Raw genomic sequence first — 14,137 nt, forward strand, 5'->3', positions numbered from 1 at the left:
GCAGGCTTTCCTCAGCTCAGCCAACTCCCGAAGAAGCTGGCAGTGCAGGCCTGACCTCCAGCAGCACTCTCTGGCAGTGCAGAATAAATCCCTCCTTCTTGGAGAGGAGTCTGGGCTTTTTGTCACAGCCTCTACTACAGGTGAAAGAGCATAAGGTAGCAAGGCAGCCAGACTGATTCCTAAATTTCTGATTTGTGCATTTTAGCAGACACACTACCATATATTGTAATCGTCGGCTTACCTGTCATTTTCCCCCAGGAGAGTGGGAGCTACTCAGGCACAGAATATATCAGCTAGTACACAGCCCTATGGCTGGCACATACTTTGCTGAATAAGTGAATGCCCGTCTACTCCTATTTCCACTCCTCTCTCTCCTACATTTCCTTTGCTCCCCGCCCCCACACCCTACCGTCATCCAATGTGGGAAAAGTCCAGCAGGTTATCTGAGGTGCCACCTGCGCTGGAGCTGAACAAACAGCAAATCAGGCTCTTCTGGTCCAGGGCACTCTGATGGGGAAGGCAGGCAGTGCCAGGAGGAGGGTAGTTGGGGGAGACAGGTGACGACATCCCCACCCACCTCAGGTTTAAATTCTCCTTCAATGTCCCAGCCCCTGAAAATTCAGTGCTAGCTGGGACAGGTCCCCTCCAAAAGACAGCTTTTATAGGGCTCTCTGAATTCCCCATAAACTCAGATCTCATCCACAGCCTACTCTGCTCTTTGACGAATGCCCCCACCTCGAACAGCTACTGCTGGGGGCCAGAGAGTGGAATTTCAAGGTCATATTGGAGTTTCCCTGAAATGGAAGAGAATGGATAGCCAGCAAAGTGGAAGTGTTAGTGGAGTCAAGTCCTGCTCAAGGAACTGAATCCACCTCAGTCCTGTGCATGTCCCCTTAAGCTTTGCACCACCTGCACACCCAGTGATCTGCCCCTCTTCCGGTCCCCTCCCATGGGAACCTGTCGCCCCACACAGGCTGCTCCACCTGCACTAAGAGCAAATAGGGAGCGTCATTGTGTTGGTGAGGGTGGGCGCTGCCTGGAGACCACGAAAGCCAGCCACCTCCTCCTCCCTCTTGTGCTGGGCCGGGATTGGAACTAAACCCCATCACCCCACCCCTCACCGGTTTATTCTAAGCAGTTTTCACTGCTACCCGGGCCGCCCTCACACCCAAGTCAGACTCTTCCTCCGGGCAGCCCTTTTGCCTGCCAAGATTCCCCTGAGCACAAATGCTGCTCCCACATCCTTGTCCGCTGAGGAGTGTTCCTTGGGAGCTTTAGGTTGAAGCCTGGGTGTTGGGCCCTGAGCTAGGTGAAGGGTGCGGGGCAGATGCAGGAGCTACCCCACACCCGTGGAGAGGAGATGCAAGGAACTACGGTAGCGAGAGTGTCCAGGTCACTGGGCCACTGAGGCATAGTACAGTAACTGCGGGTGCTACTACCCTGTTAGATGGCACCTCCACGTCCCGTGACCCACCGGGGAAAGATGCTAGATCCCACGGCAGGCGCGCCGTCTTGCCTTCCCCCACCCCTCCAGCATCTCCTCNACACACACACACGAATTCTGCCGAACCAGGACAGTGGTGAAGGGGAGTGGGCGGGAAGGAAATCTCTAAAAGACCGGAGAGGCTAGGGAGGGGGCGAGGCTGGAGGACAGTCCTGATGGGTGAGGGGAGCGAAGTCCTGAGCGTGGGAGGGGGGCGGAGAGTCACCTGGCGGGACCGAGGCGGACGAGCCTGGGAGGGAGGCGAGCCTAGGCGGGGCGAGCAGAGGAGGAGCTGCGGGGCAGGGGCCAAGGTTGGGGGGGGGGGACCGGGCGGGGCGGGAGCCTCCGCCCGAACCGCGGAGCGAGCAGGTGGAGCCGCAGCGGGAGCCCGCCGGGCCGAGCTCGGGGAGGTGGCGGCTGGGCCGGGGCCATGGAGCTGCTAAACCTGAACCGGAGCGCGCAGGGGTCCGGACCCGGGCCGGGGGCTTCCCTTTGCCGCCCCGGGGGGGCCCTCCTCAACAGCAGCGGTGCGGGCAATCTCAGCTGCGAGCCCCCTCGCATCCGCGGAGCCGGGACACGAGGTGGGTGCCTCCCTAAGCCCCCTCCACCAGCTCCTTTTCGCTGCACCCCACACTGATAGAGGCCCGCACTGCCTCCTCAATGCCTACAGNTCTCCTGGTCGCACCCAGACCCACTGGTCATCCCCAAACACAGCCCCCTGCCCACCACAGAGCCCCCTTTAGACACAGAGGGTCAGGAAGCAAGGACCTCCTATTGCCTATCCTTCCACATCTCTTCCTTTTAAATCCAGTTCACAGAGCCACAATGGGTAAGGAAAGAAAGAAAAGAAGGCAAGACTGGGAAAAAGAAGAGTGCTGCTTGAGGGAGGGAGCAGTATGGAAGGCTTGAATGGGAAGTTAGAGCTATATAATCTCCTGTGTCCTCCACCCCACCCCTAGCCTTCCCAAAAGAGGTCCTCAAAGCTGAACTAGGCTAGACATTGGGGGTTGCACCCTAGAGCTGCCAGTCTCCATTTCACTCCTCCTCAAATCTTCCTGCCTCCCAAGGTGGAATTCTAATCAAAGCTCTGTCCCCTCTCTCTTTCTGTCTCCAAGTCCCTTCCAAGCACCCTCTTCAACCTGCCTTTCCATAGGTTTCATCCTCCTAGAGCCTAGCTGCTCCCTTCATCTCCTATCTCTTGTGCCACCATCTCCCCCCACCCCCACTGCTTCCACTCACTCAGTCCCCAAAATGACTTTCACTCCTCCCACGGGCCAACAGCCGCATTTTCTCCATAACCCAGCTCACGATACATGTTTTCCCTTCCTGAGCCTTTTCTTTCCTTAAATGTCTCCTGGACACCCACTATTGTCACTGGGCTAGGTGCTGGGACACAGGGATGAAACAGACCCAGTATGGACCCTCATCGGTCCATAGTCAAGTGCAGAGGGGAGACAAACCAGTTGGAAAATCACAGTCACTCTGATAAATCCCAGGAGGGGGTCTGAATTGTGGACATCCAAAGGAGATGGAATCTAAGAACTTCATAGATGAGGGAACCCAGGAGCTGGGTCTTGAAGTTGGAGTTGAGTAGGCAGAAAAGGAAGGAGGGGGAAAGCAGTGCTGAGCAAAAGGAAATTATTCCATGTTCAAGAAGGGAAAATGGGAATAAATTTTGAGTATTTACCTCACAAAATAATGTATGCTTTATCAGATCAGTTGTTACACACTCTCACTTAGATTGCTTCATTCCACAAATATTTATTGAACCAGAGAAAAAAAATGAACACAGTTCCTATTTCATGGAGCTCACAGTTTAGTGGAAGAGACAGACAAGTAAGCAGGGAATTGCAGCACAAAGTGGGATGTGCCTTAGGTAAGGCTGTGGGAACACAGAAGAGGAGCCCTAGCCTAGCCTAGCCTTGGGGGTCAAAGTGAGCCTCCTGAGAAGGTAACTGAAGAAAAATTTTAAAAGACGAGGGAAAGCCAGACAAGTGAAGGGGCAGGAAAGGCAAAAAGCATTCTAAGCAGAGGAACAATATTTGTAAACGCCCAAAGTTGAAATCCATGAAACTTGCATTCAGTGTGTCAGTTTCTGAGTGGCTGAAACATACACCATGAGAGAGGAAAAATGAACACTCAGGATGAACACCAACCTAGCAGGTTTACGAAGAGCCTCATGGACCTGGCTAAGGAACGTGGATTTTCATTTTGAGGATGATGGGAACTGCCAAAAGGTTCTGTAGTACAGCCAGGATTAATTAGTTCTATAGTGTAGAGGATGGATTGGAGGACAAGACAGGAAAGGTGGGGGGTGGGGGTGGATACTTTAAAAGGCTATTCTATTACACTGATGAAAGATGATGTGGGCTTATACTAAGGTATTCACAGTGGGGATGGAGAGAAGTGAGTGCATTTGAGAGACACTTCTGGAAGCAGAATCAACAGAACTTGGTAGAGATGCATTAGAAGCGGAGAGGGAGGAAGAAGTCAAGGGATGACATCTAGGTGTCTGGCTTGGACAATTAGATGGATATTTGTGCTATATCATGAGAAGGATAACAAAGGAACAGAAACAGGTTTGAAAGAGGAAACTGTAAATTCATTTTGGAACTCACTGAATGTAAGTGCTGTTGAGATACCCAGGTAGTGGTGGCCAGTAAGCTGTTAAATCTGGTAGTCAGGAACTTAGGGGAGAGGTACAAGCTAGAAATACAAACTTAAAAGGCCTTTGCCTAGAGAAGGTAATGGAAGCCATGGGAATAGATAAAATCATACAAAGATGACAGGATGAAAAGAAAAGAGGTCCTGGGGCAGGACCCTGAAAAAGGTTGATATTTAAAAGCTAGGCAAAAGAAGGAGAGCCTATGATGAAACCACGAGAGGGACAAGAAGGCAAGGGAAAGATTTCAAGCAGGGTGGGATAAGTGATGTCATATGCTGCTGATGTAAGTCAAATAAGGACAGAACAGCATCCTTAAGATGCAGTAACAAGGAAGTCCTTAAGAGGAGTTGTGGGTATTAAGGCCTGACTACAGTTGGTTGAGGTTTGCGAGGGTGCATGAGGGGGTTATGAGAAGTGAACCAGGGTGTGTAGACAAAACTTTCCAGAAGTTTGGTAGGGAGAAAGAAGCAAAGAAAAAATAGGATAGTGCTAGAAATAGCATGGGGTTGAGGAATGGTGTGTGGTGGGGATTGTCTTTGGGTATATGTATGTGCAGTAGAGGTAAGAGCCTTTTTAAAATGTTGATGTAGGAGTGCCTGGGTGGCTCAGTCGGTTAAGCTTCCGACTTTGGCTCAGGTCATGATCTCTCAGTCTGTGGTTTCGAGCCCTGCCTCAGGCTCTGTGCTAACAGCTTGGAGCCTGAAGCCTGCTTCGGATTCTGTGTCTCCTTCTCTCTCTGCCCCTCCACCGCTCTCTCTCTCTATCTCTCTCTCAAATATAAATAAACATTAAAAAAATAAAAATAAAATGTTGATGCAGAATGGGCCAAGAGAGAGGAAAGGAAGATTGAAGGTTCAGCAGACAGCAGGGATAGTCCACAGAGCAAGGAACCCTGAGAAAGCAGAACATGAAGTGATTCAGAGCACATGTGCAAGAATTGGTCTTGCTTATCTGACTGTTGTTACCCACGCAGAGTGGATGTTATCCAGGCAGTCAAAGTTACCCACAAAGACTGTTCGCCACTCACTGAGATATGACATGTTAGCCAGGCTCACTCCAGTGTTACCAGTAGGAATGTGGATGTTACCCTCATTATTCTTATATGTTATCCACATAGACCCAAGTGCTAATGTTCACCCACAGTTACTTTAGCAATGCCCACAGTCATATATATGTCATTCATCCATCAAACATATTTGCTTTCATTTTATTGTCCACACATAGATATTGCCCATGCTCACTTAACTAGCCTTTTCCAGATATCAACCATAAAATCATGGTTGTTAGTCTCATACATTCAGATATTACCCACAATACTCAAATATTACCTGTGTTCACTCAGGCACTGAGTGATTTTACTCAGATTAATATCTCACTTCACATCTTAACATGTCAACATCTCACATCCATGCTCACCTAAACATTGCCTGCACATACTTGGATATTACTTCTGCTTACTCAGCTACTACTGTCATCACTTGGATATCTCCCCATTAACATTCAGACCTCTGAATGTAATCCACATTTCCTGAAGATGTTATCTATCAAACGAGATGTTATCCACAAACATATTACCTTTGCACAGTCAAAATGTTACAACACTTAATCAGATATTATCTAAACCTACAAGTAACCCACCTTCAGTCAGGCATTATCTACAGACAGGTAGCTGTTAAACCCTTCTCAGACCCTGTCCACAAAAAATTTGTATTACTTCTCACCTACCTAGATATTATCTCAAAAACTAAATTATTATCCAATATTCACTCTGATATTACCTACACATCCTTCCATGTTATTTCTGCTCCCTCAGTTAGTACCCATTGGCATTTGGATATCTCCATTTGCCCAGCTATTACCCACAATCAGTTGAATGCTGTCCATGCTCACCACAGACACATGGGTATTGCTGTGATGTCTGTGTTCATGGGTAACCAGATCCAACATGCCAGCAGAAGGCAGGATTTGAGGCATCAGCAGCTTTGGTGTTGTTTCTTATCAAGTCCTGATTTTTGTGTTTGGCACGTTATCTGCATTTTTGTGCTCATACTCTTCTGCCATCATCAGGACAGAACAAATGCAGATCCTTTAGACCCCAGTAGCAGAAATGAACTCTCACAGTCTCCTGAGTTCTCTGGCCCAGCAGGATGATGCCCAGAGGTAGTTGAGGCACTAGAATCTATAAGGTGCCACTCCCATTCTTCCACCCCTACCTTAAGTTCCTAGTTGTCAGTGCCACTGTGATCATTCCTCTTCCACCACACAAACACACATGGATGCATACACACAAGCAGAAACACACACACACACACACGTCTTCATTCCAATTGCTTTTTAGTGACTTTTGAAAAAACTAATAGATTATTTTTACAGTAGCTTCAGGTTTACAGAAAAATTGAATGGAAAGCACAGGGAGATTTCTTCTCCCTCAAACACACACACACACACACACACACACACACACACACACACAGTTTCCCCCTACTATTAATATCTTGCATTAATGCAATACGTTTGTTATAATAGATAAGCCAATTTTGATACATTATTAACTAAATTCCATAGTTTACATCAGGGTTCACTCCTTGTGTTGTATATTCTATGGGTTTTAAAATATTTTTTAAAGTTTATTTATTTTTGAGAGAGAGAGAAAGAGAGAGAGAGTCTGTGCATGCGCACCCAAGCAGGAAAGGGGCAGAGAGAGATGGAGACAAGAATCCCAAGCAGGCTCTGTATTATCAGCACAAAGCCCCATGTGGGGCTCAGATCCACAAACCATGAGATCATGACCTGGGCTAACGCACTCAACTGACTGAACCACCCAGGCTCCCCTATATTCTATGGGTTTTAACAAATGTATAGTAACATCTATCTACCATTAGAGTTCCATACAGAATAGTTTCATTGCCCTAAAAACCCTGTGCTCTACCTTTTCATCCTCCCGCCCTCTCCCAGGGCTCCTGGCTCTAAGAGTGCTTTTAATTAATCTTTTCACATCCCTTAACTGTTCAACAGCAAAGACATGGAGAGACCGTAGTGGCTAGAAATCAGTTAATCGCTAGGAATGCCCAGACAAAATAGCAAAGTGTTGTACAATTGCTGGCGATTTTACTGGAACTTTGTCCCTCTAGTTTTCAGGAGTCCCCATGCAGATTGGGAACTTGATAAGAGTGGGCATTGTCTCATCTTTCTGCTCCACCAAGTTCAAGGACACACATGAGATACATCAGGTTGGGTGAATGAATGAGAAATATGCTTTTCATACTTCAGGGTGCTATACCAACTTGAGGTGTGGTTATTGATTCAAGAACTAGTTGAAGAGAGACATCCAGAGGAGGATCTGAGAAAGATGATAGAATAGAGAGATTAAGGAAAGTGGAGGGGTAGGGGCAGTAGACTGGAAGGAGGCACAAAAAGTACAGGATAGAATACTAGCTCTTTTTTGGGGTACAAGGACCTCTCTGACAGAGCTCTCCCTCCCAAATGTTCTTTATTTATACACACACACACACACACACACACACTCAAATTTGCTACACATAAGCCTTTCTTGCAGAGAGGGAGACATATGTCTCCAAAGAGACAGAGGCAGAGAGAAGAGGGCATGCTGCAGGTTTAGAGGCACAGAGGTGAAGCATGGATTGGGAAGGAAAAGCAGGTGCATTTGTGTGGAGAGTGAAAGAAATTCATTCATAATTCATTAGCCAGCATGTGTGAGCACCTCCTCTGTGCAGGACATTATGCTAAGTGCCTGGGATATGCTGAAGAATGAGCTGGGCATTGCCCCTGTCTTCAAGAAGCTCATAGCCCAGTGGGGGAGATAGAGAATTAAACATAATAATACAGTGAGCAATGCCACAGTGGAGTACAGAGAAGCAGAAAGAGGCACTGAGATTGAGATTTGATTGGGAAAAGGAGGCAGCATGATGAATGACAGAGAGGCAAGGGAGCAGCAGGAGACAAAGCATTTTAGAGATCTGGAGACTCAGCTGCTATTCTGATTCAACACCTGACTTAGCTGTGTGATCTGAGAACTAATGTCACTGCTGGGTTCTGTTCAAGAATCTCTTGTAAATAGCATGCATTTGATGCCTACAACCATTTCTGAATAAGTTGGTTATCATTATGAGAACAGTTTAATTCAGAGTCTAAGGCAAGAGTCAATGTATGGGGTGGCAGAAGGGGGAGCTACAGCTCCAGACCCCTTCCTCCCCACAACCTGGAAGGCTCTGTCTCTGCCTTCTCTCCCTTCAAGCTCTCATCTCCCTCATGCTGAAGCTATGGGCTTGGGTGACTGAGTCCAGCTTAATTCAATTCACTTTTGTCTGAGTCTGCTTTGCTGTGATATAGAGGCCCAAGGATGAATCCATCCCTTAATAGACAATGACACAAATGAATGGGGTCAGCCCTCTGTCTAGCCCAACAACACTAGTGTCCCTCCTGTGAGCTCCCAGAGCACTTTGTATATCCCTCAGCTTTACTCCTTATCACACTGTGTGGCAATTTTCTGTTTATGTACCCAAGTTTCCCTCTAGACTGTGAGCTCTCAGATGGCAGGGAATTTGTCATGTTCCTCTCTTTGTCCCCAGTGCATAACATAGAGGGAGTCCTCTGTAAACATTTGTTGAATGAAAATGAATGTTAGGAGATAATTAAAATACAAGGCAGAAAATAAAAAGCATTCTGATAGATGTGTAAGGAACATGCAATGGTCAGAGGAAGGGGAGATTAACTCCAAATGAGGCATCCAGAAAAGCCTTATAGAAGAGGGGGCAATTAGGGGTGCCTGGGTGGCTCAGTTGGTTAAGCATCCGACTTCGGCTCAGGTCATGATCTCAGTGTTTGTGAGTTCGAAACTTGCGTCGGGCTCTGTGCTGACAGCTCAGAGCCTGGAGCCTGCTTCAGATCTGTGTCTTCCTCTCTCTCTCTCTCTCTCTCTCTGCCCCTCCCCTGGACGTACTCTGTCTATCTATCTCTCTCAAAAATAAACAAACATAAAAAACATTAAAAAAAAAAAAAGAAGAGGGGGCAGTTAATCTGAGTCTTAATGGGCAGTGGTGAATAGTAATTTACCAGACACAGAAAAGGAGTTTGTGATGGGAGGACGGTATTAGTGGCAGTTGGTGAAAGAACATTCCAGGCTGAGAAATCAATGTTAGCAGGGGAGGAAGTTATGAGGGTGCATGATAGTTAGAAAGTGAGTCATCCAGTGGCTTAAGTGGGTGCACTGCAAGAGGAGGTGAGACAGGACAGTTCTCAGAGGATCTGGAAGACATGCTAAAGGGTTGCAGACAGTACAGGGTAAGCGGAGAGGGATTTTGTAGACAATAAGGACATGGCCTATGTTTCAAAAGGTAGTGGGTGGTCAACAGTGTCAAATGCGACAGCGAGATCAAGTAGAATAGGCCTTTGGATTTGGCAGTTAAAGCTTAGTGATCTTGGGAAGAAGCGTCCAAATGGTGATGGGGAGGGAGGGAGACAGATGGGGCACTGGACTGTAATGGACTGAGGAGTGAATGAGAAGATGCAAATAACCCTTTCAAAGAGCTTGGCTGTAAAGAGAAGGAGAATTTGAAGCAAAGCTTGAGAAGAGACAGACCTTCTCAAGGAGAGGAGGAGTTAAGCCAATTTTCCTAAACCTCAAGGGATTAGAAGCCTGAAGGATTTAAGTGTACCATCCACTGAGTGGGAGGAGGTGTTCCTGGGATGCAGAGGGATCTAGCTGGATAGTGGATGTGGGGAATAAGTGGGCTTGGAGGGTCTGGCTGAGTGGGAGCCAGACTACCAGCTGCTCTCTCTCCATTTTCCTACCCAGAATTGGAGCTGGCCATTAGGATCACCCTTTATGCAGTGATCTTTCTGATGAGCGTTGGAGGAAATGTGCTCATCATTGTGGTCCTGGGACTGAGCCGCCGCCTGAGGACTGTCACCAATGCCTTCCTGCTCTCACTGGCCGTCAGCGACCTCCTGTTGGCTGTGGCTTGCATGCCCTTCACCCTCCTGCCCAATCTCATGGGCACATTCATCTTTGGCACAGTTGTCTGTAAGGCAGTTTCCTATCTCATGGGTAGGTGAGACAACCTCCTGCCCCCTTCCTTACCTAAAGTCCTTGCGGGACATAGGGGTCTTTCCCAGTGGGGCCTGAGTAAATCACTGGTTGAGTATGTAGTACAAGTTTCCTAAGTGACCCCTTCCTCTTCCCTTGTTTAGGGGTGTCTGTAAGTGTGTCCACACTAAGCCTCGTGGCCATCGCCCTGGAGCGATACAGTGCCATCTGCCGACCACTGCAGGCACGTGTGTGGCAGACACGGTCCCACGCGGCTCGTGTGATCATAGCCACGTGGATGCTCTCTGGACTGCTCATGGTGCCCTATCCCGTGTACACCGCCGTACAGCCAGTAGGGTCCCGAGTGCTGCAGTGCGTCCATCGCTGGCCCAGTGCACGTGTTCGCCAAACTTGGTGAGGGAGCCCATTCCTGAGAATTTCCATCTCCATCTCCATCAACTGCTTACTAGCATTCCCCAGAATCTTCCTCCAGCTGCTCAAATACTCTGATTCCCTTTATGAACCCACCACCCTGGGATTCCCATTTGGGGTCCCTCCCCAGTTTTCTAGCCCCTCCCAGCAGCAACCCCAAATCCTACTTCTACATTAGGGGCCTGATCACCACTCCTAGAAAGGATCCCTTGCTCTTCCTCCATCTGTGGTTATAAGTGGACAGATACCCGCGTGATTGGTCTGCTCTTGTCTCCAGGTCAGTACTGCTGCTCCTGCTCTTGTTCTTCGTCCCAGGTGTGGTTATCGCTGTGGCCTATGGGCTCATCTCCCGTGAGCTCTACTTAGGGCTTCGCTTTGACGAAGACAGTGACAATGAGAACCAGAGCCGAGTCCGAAGCCAAGGAGGCCTGCGGAGCCGGGCAGGACCAGGTGGGTGATATCCAGCCTGGGGATGGGCCTTGGGGAAGGTCTTGGAAAGGGGCGGGGCCTAGAGTGCCTGGGGCTGAAAGGTAAGATGCTGGAAATCGGGGTCTGGTGGGGGGTGGGCTGGAGGTTGAGAGGACTTGGCCTCCTGCTCTGACCGCCCAAATCTCTACTCAGGTCCTGCCCAACCCAATGGCCGTTGCCGGCCAGAGACCGGGCTGGCTGGCGAGGACGGTGATGGCTGTTACGTGCAGCTTCCACGATCCCGTCAGACCCTGGAGCTGTCTGCGCTGACTGAGCCCACACCTGGGCAAGGATGTGGCCCCCGGCCCTACCAGGCCAAGCTGTTGGCTAAGAAGCGCGTGGTGCGGATGCTACTGGTGATAGTTGTGCTTTTTTTTCTGTGTTGGTTGCCATTGTACAGTGCCAACACGTGGCGCGCCTTCGACAGCTCTGGTGCACACCGAGCGCTTTCGGGAGCGCCCATCTCTTTCATCCACTTGTTGAGCTATGCCTCAGCCTGTGTCAACCCCCTGGTCTACTGCTTCATGCACCGTCGATTTCGCCAGGCCTGCCTTGAGACATGTGCCCGCTGCTGCCCCAGGCCTCCACGAGCTCGCCCCAGACCTCTTCCAGATGAAGACCCACCCACCCCCTCCATCGCTTCACTGTCCAGGCTGAGCTACACCACCATCAGCACGCTGGGGCCTGGCTGAGGGGTAGAGGAGGAGTGGGGTCTGAGGTGGGACACATTAATTCCTACAAGCAGGGACCCATCCAGACACACGAAAGATACAGACCCACTGACAAAGGAGACTGACACCCAAAAAGCATGGACTAATCCCAATGCACACTAAAAAAGCAGCTTACCTGACACAAAAGAAACAAACCAGATCTCCACACAGGAAATAACGCACGTTCTTGATATGGGACTGAGCCTGGCACATAGAAACAGGGCACTGGCCTTAGACATACACAGACACAGCATCTCTAGCAGTGGACTGTCTGTACATAGTGGAAACTCTGAGAGAGGATGGCCTACCTCTCATACACACAGTAATGGCACTGATTCTTTAGGGCCCTGGAGCCTGGCACAGTACTGACTCCTAAGATGCTCCAGGCTGCCCCCCAGTTTCACCTCACAGTGCCCTTCCCCACTTCAGCACTGAAAAATATCACCCAACCTACCAACCAACACCTTCTTGACCAACAGGTTGTTTTGCACTGAAAAGTCCCTTCATTCCTTTCCAGTTAGATTCTATGGCCCTGCCCCTCCTCCATTACCCAAACTCTTCAAGAAATAATAAATGACTTGGCTTCCTCCTGAACTTCCTTTCTGGATTTTTTTTGGGGGACAGGTGGGGAGGCATGGGATTTTGTAGAATTCCCTCTATTGGGTCCCTCTTCCATGCTCTCTCCTATGCAATGACCCCCTGCCAAAATGCCCATGGTCTGAGGCTAAATGGGGATGTGGGTATTCTGTCTGGCTTGTCATCCTGGACCCACCAACACACCAGTGTCATACATAGTAGCTGGGAATGGGGATGGGGGTGGAAGGTGGAATATCCATGTCACATCATGATTCCTGAGCATTCTCCTAAAGGGGTGCCATTGCTAAGGTACTATATTAATAGATACTTACTAGAATTTTATTGAAATGTAAGTGGAAGCCCTGTATAATAAAACTCAGTTTATTTGATGTGTGTTTCAAATACCAGGGTTCAGATCATAAGTGTACAAAAATTAAACAGTAGGATCTTTTTTCATGCACTCTTCTCTGGTGTCAGAACCTGGCCAAACTTCTGCCCCATGGAAACACCTTTACTGGCCAGCAACAAAGGTGGGGAGAATGCTGGATCTGAGTAAGAGGAGTCCCAGAGCCCAGCCTTCCTTTTGACTAGGATTGTGATCCAGCCCCAGAGAGAGGCAGAGACAGCAACATCACCCCTCCACACACACGATGACAGGTAGAGAAGAACAGATGACCTCACCAGGGACATACATGGATAATCAGAAGTATGATACATTGGGAGGCTTTCTTGACACTTCGTCTTGTAATAGATGGGAAAATAGAGACTCAGAATAGGAAATAAAGCTGTTCAAGGTCATATGATAAATTAGAACAAGACAGAAATAATCCTATTGAAGTAGACACTGAGCTGGAGATGGGAAAGAAGCCATACCCATCAGGAGGCAGACCCAAGTTTTAAAACTTGGAGCTTATAAAACTAGGTGCCCTTTTTAAAAAAAAAGAACACAAAATGACAGATACAAAATTGCTAGGACATTGACCAGGGCCTTGGAAGGCTCCATGCAGTGAGGAGCCCTGAGATTTAAGCCTCATTAACCTCACAGCCAATACCATCTCTAACTCCACCCACTAACTAGGTTGGACAAAGGCCAGGTGGAATGAAGGACAATGGGAAAAGAGAGTGGTCTTCTGTTTACCAGTGCTGAGGCTGCTCCCATCCATCCTTTCCACTGGGCTGCAAGAGGCAGGACACAGGAAGAAAAGGAGGGAGAAGGCGTTCCAAGCTGTCAACTACAACAGTGCTGGTTAAAAATAGAATCCCAGCTGGTCTGACTTACTGAAGGCAAGATATTGGGCCTTTCTCTCTCATGCCAACTTTTTCGGGACGGAAGTAGGGTTGCCCACAGGCTTTGCAGCACTCTGAAGGAGACTGCATTGATGAGGCTGCCCTACAGGCAGCCCCTCCAGCTGGGCCCTGGGTTCCTAGTGACCACCAGATGGCAGTGGGAAGCTGGGTGGCGTAGGGCTCCAAGTCCAGTGTGAGCTGAGGGACCTGTGGCCCAGGGCTAGCCTAGAAACTAGCACAAAAGCATAAACACCATTTCGCACACAGTGCTGCCCTTTTGTCCACAGGATACTTACACATCCATCACCTTCTCCCCTCCCCCAAGCCCTGTCTAGTTACCAGATATGGGATCTCAGGGACTTCCCATCCATTTTCTGTCTCTTGAAATCTGTCAAACATTTCGGGTCCAAATTTAATATTGCTATCTCCCAGAAGTCCTTCTTGGTCATCCTCACAAAGCCTGTCTGCTC

The 14,137-nt window shown here is 48.8% G+C and overlaps 1 protein-coding gene across 3 annotated transcripts; it reads left to right on the forward strand.

Annotated features, from left to right (window-relative positions):
• The first annotated feature begins 1,846 nt into the window (after positions 1–1,846).
• On the forward strand, positions 1,847–12,398 carry CCKBR (cholecystokinin B receptor). Of its 3 annotated transcripts, none has more exons than XM_077759523.1 (5): positions 1,847–2,064; positions 9,964–10,215; positions 10,359–10,608; positions 10,904–11,076; positions 11,248–12,398. In XM_077759523.1, the coding sequence occupies exons 1-5, from the start codon at positions 1,914–1,916 to the stop codon at positions 11,784–11,786; spliced, it is 1,365 nt and encodes a 454-aa protein (XP_077615649.1). In that variant the 5' UTR covers positions 1,847–1,913; the 3' UTR covers positions 11,787–12,398. The 3 variants fall into 3 exon arrangements, with proteins under 3 accessions (XP_077615649.1, XP_077615650.1, XP_077615651.1); XM_077759524.1 differs by having other exon boundaries at positions 9,964–10,191; XM_077759525.1 differs by lacking the exon at positions 1,847–2,064 and adding an exon at positions 9,317–9,449.
• The last annotated feature ends 1,739 nt before the right edge of the window (positions 12,399–14,137 follow it).

The sequence above is a fragment of the Crocuta crocuta genome, unplaced genomic scaffold (assembly GCF_008692635.1).
Source record: "Crocuta crocuta isolate KB4526 unplaced genomic scaffold, BGI_CrCroc_1.0 scaffold43, whole genome shotgun sequence".
Taxonomy (NCBI): domain Eukaryota; kingdom Metazoa; phylum Chordata; class Mammalia; order Carnivora; family Hyaenidae; genus Crocuta; species Crocuta crocuta.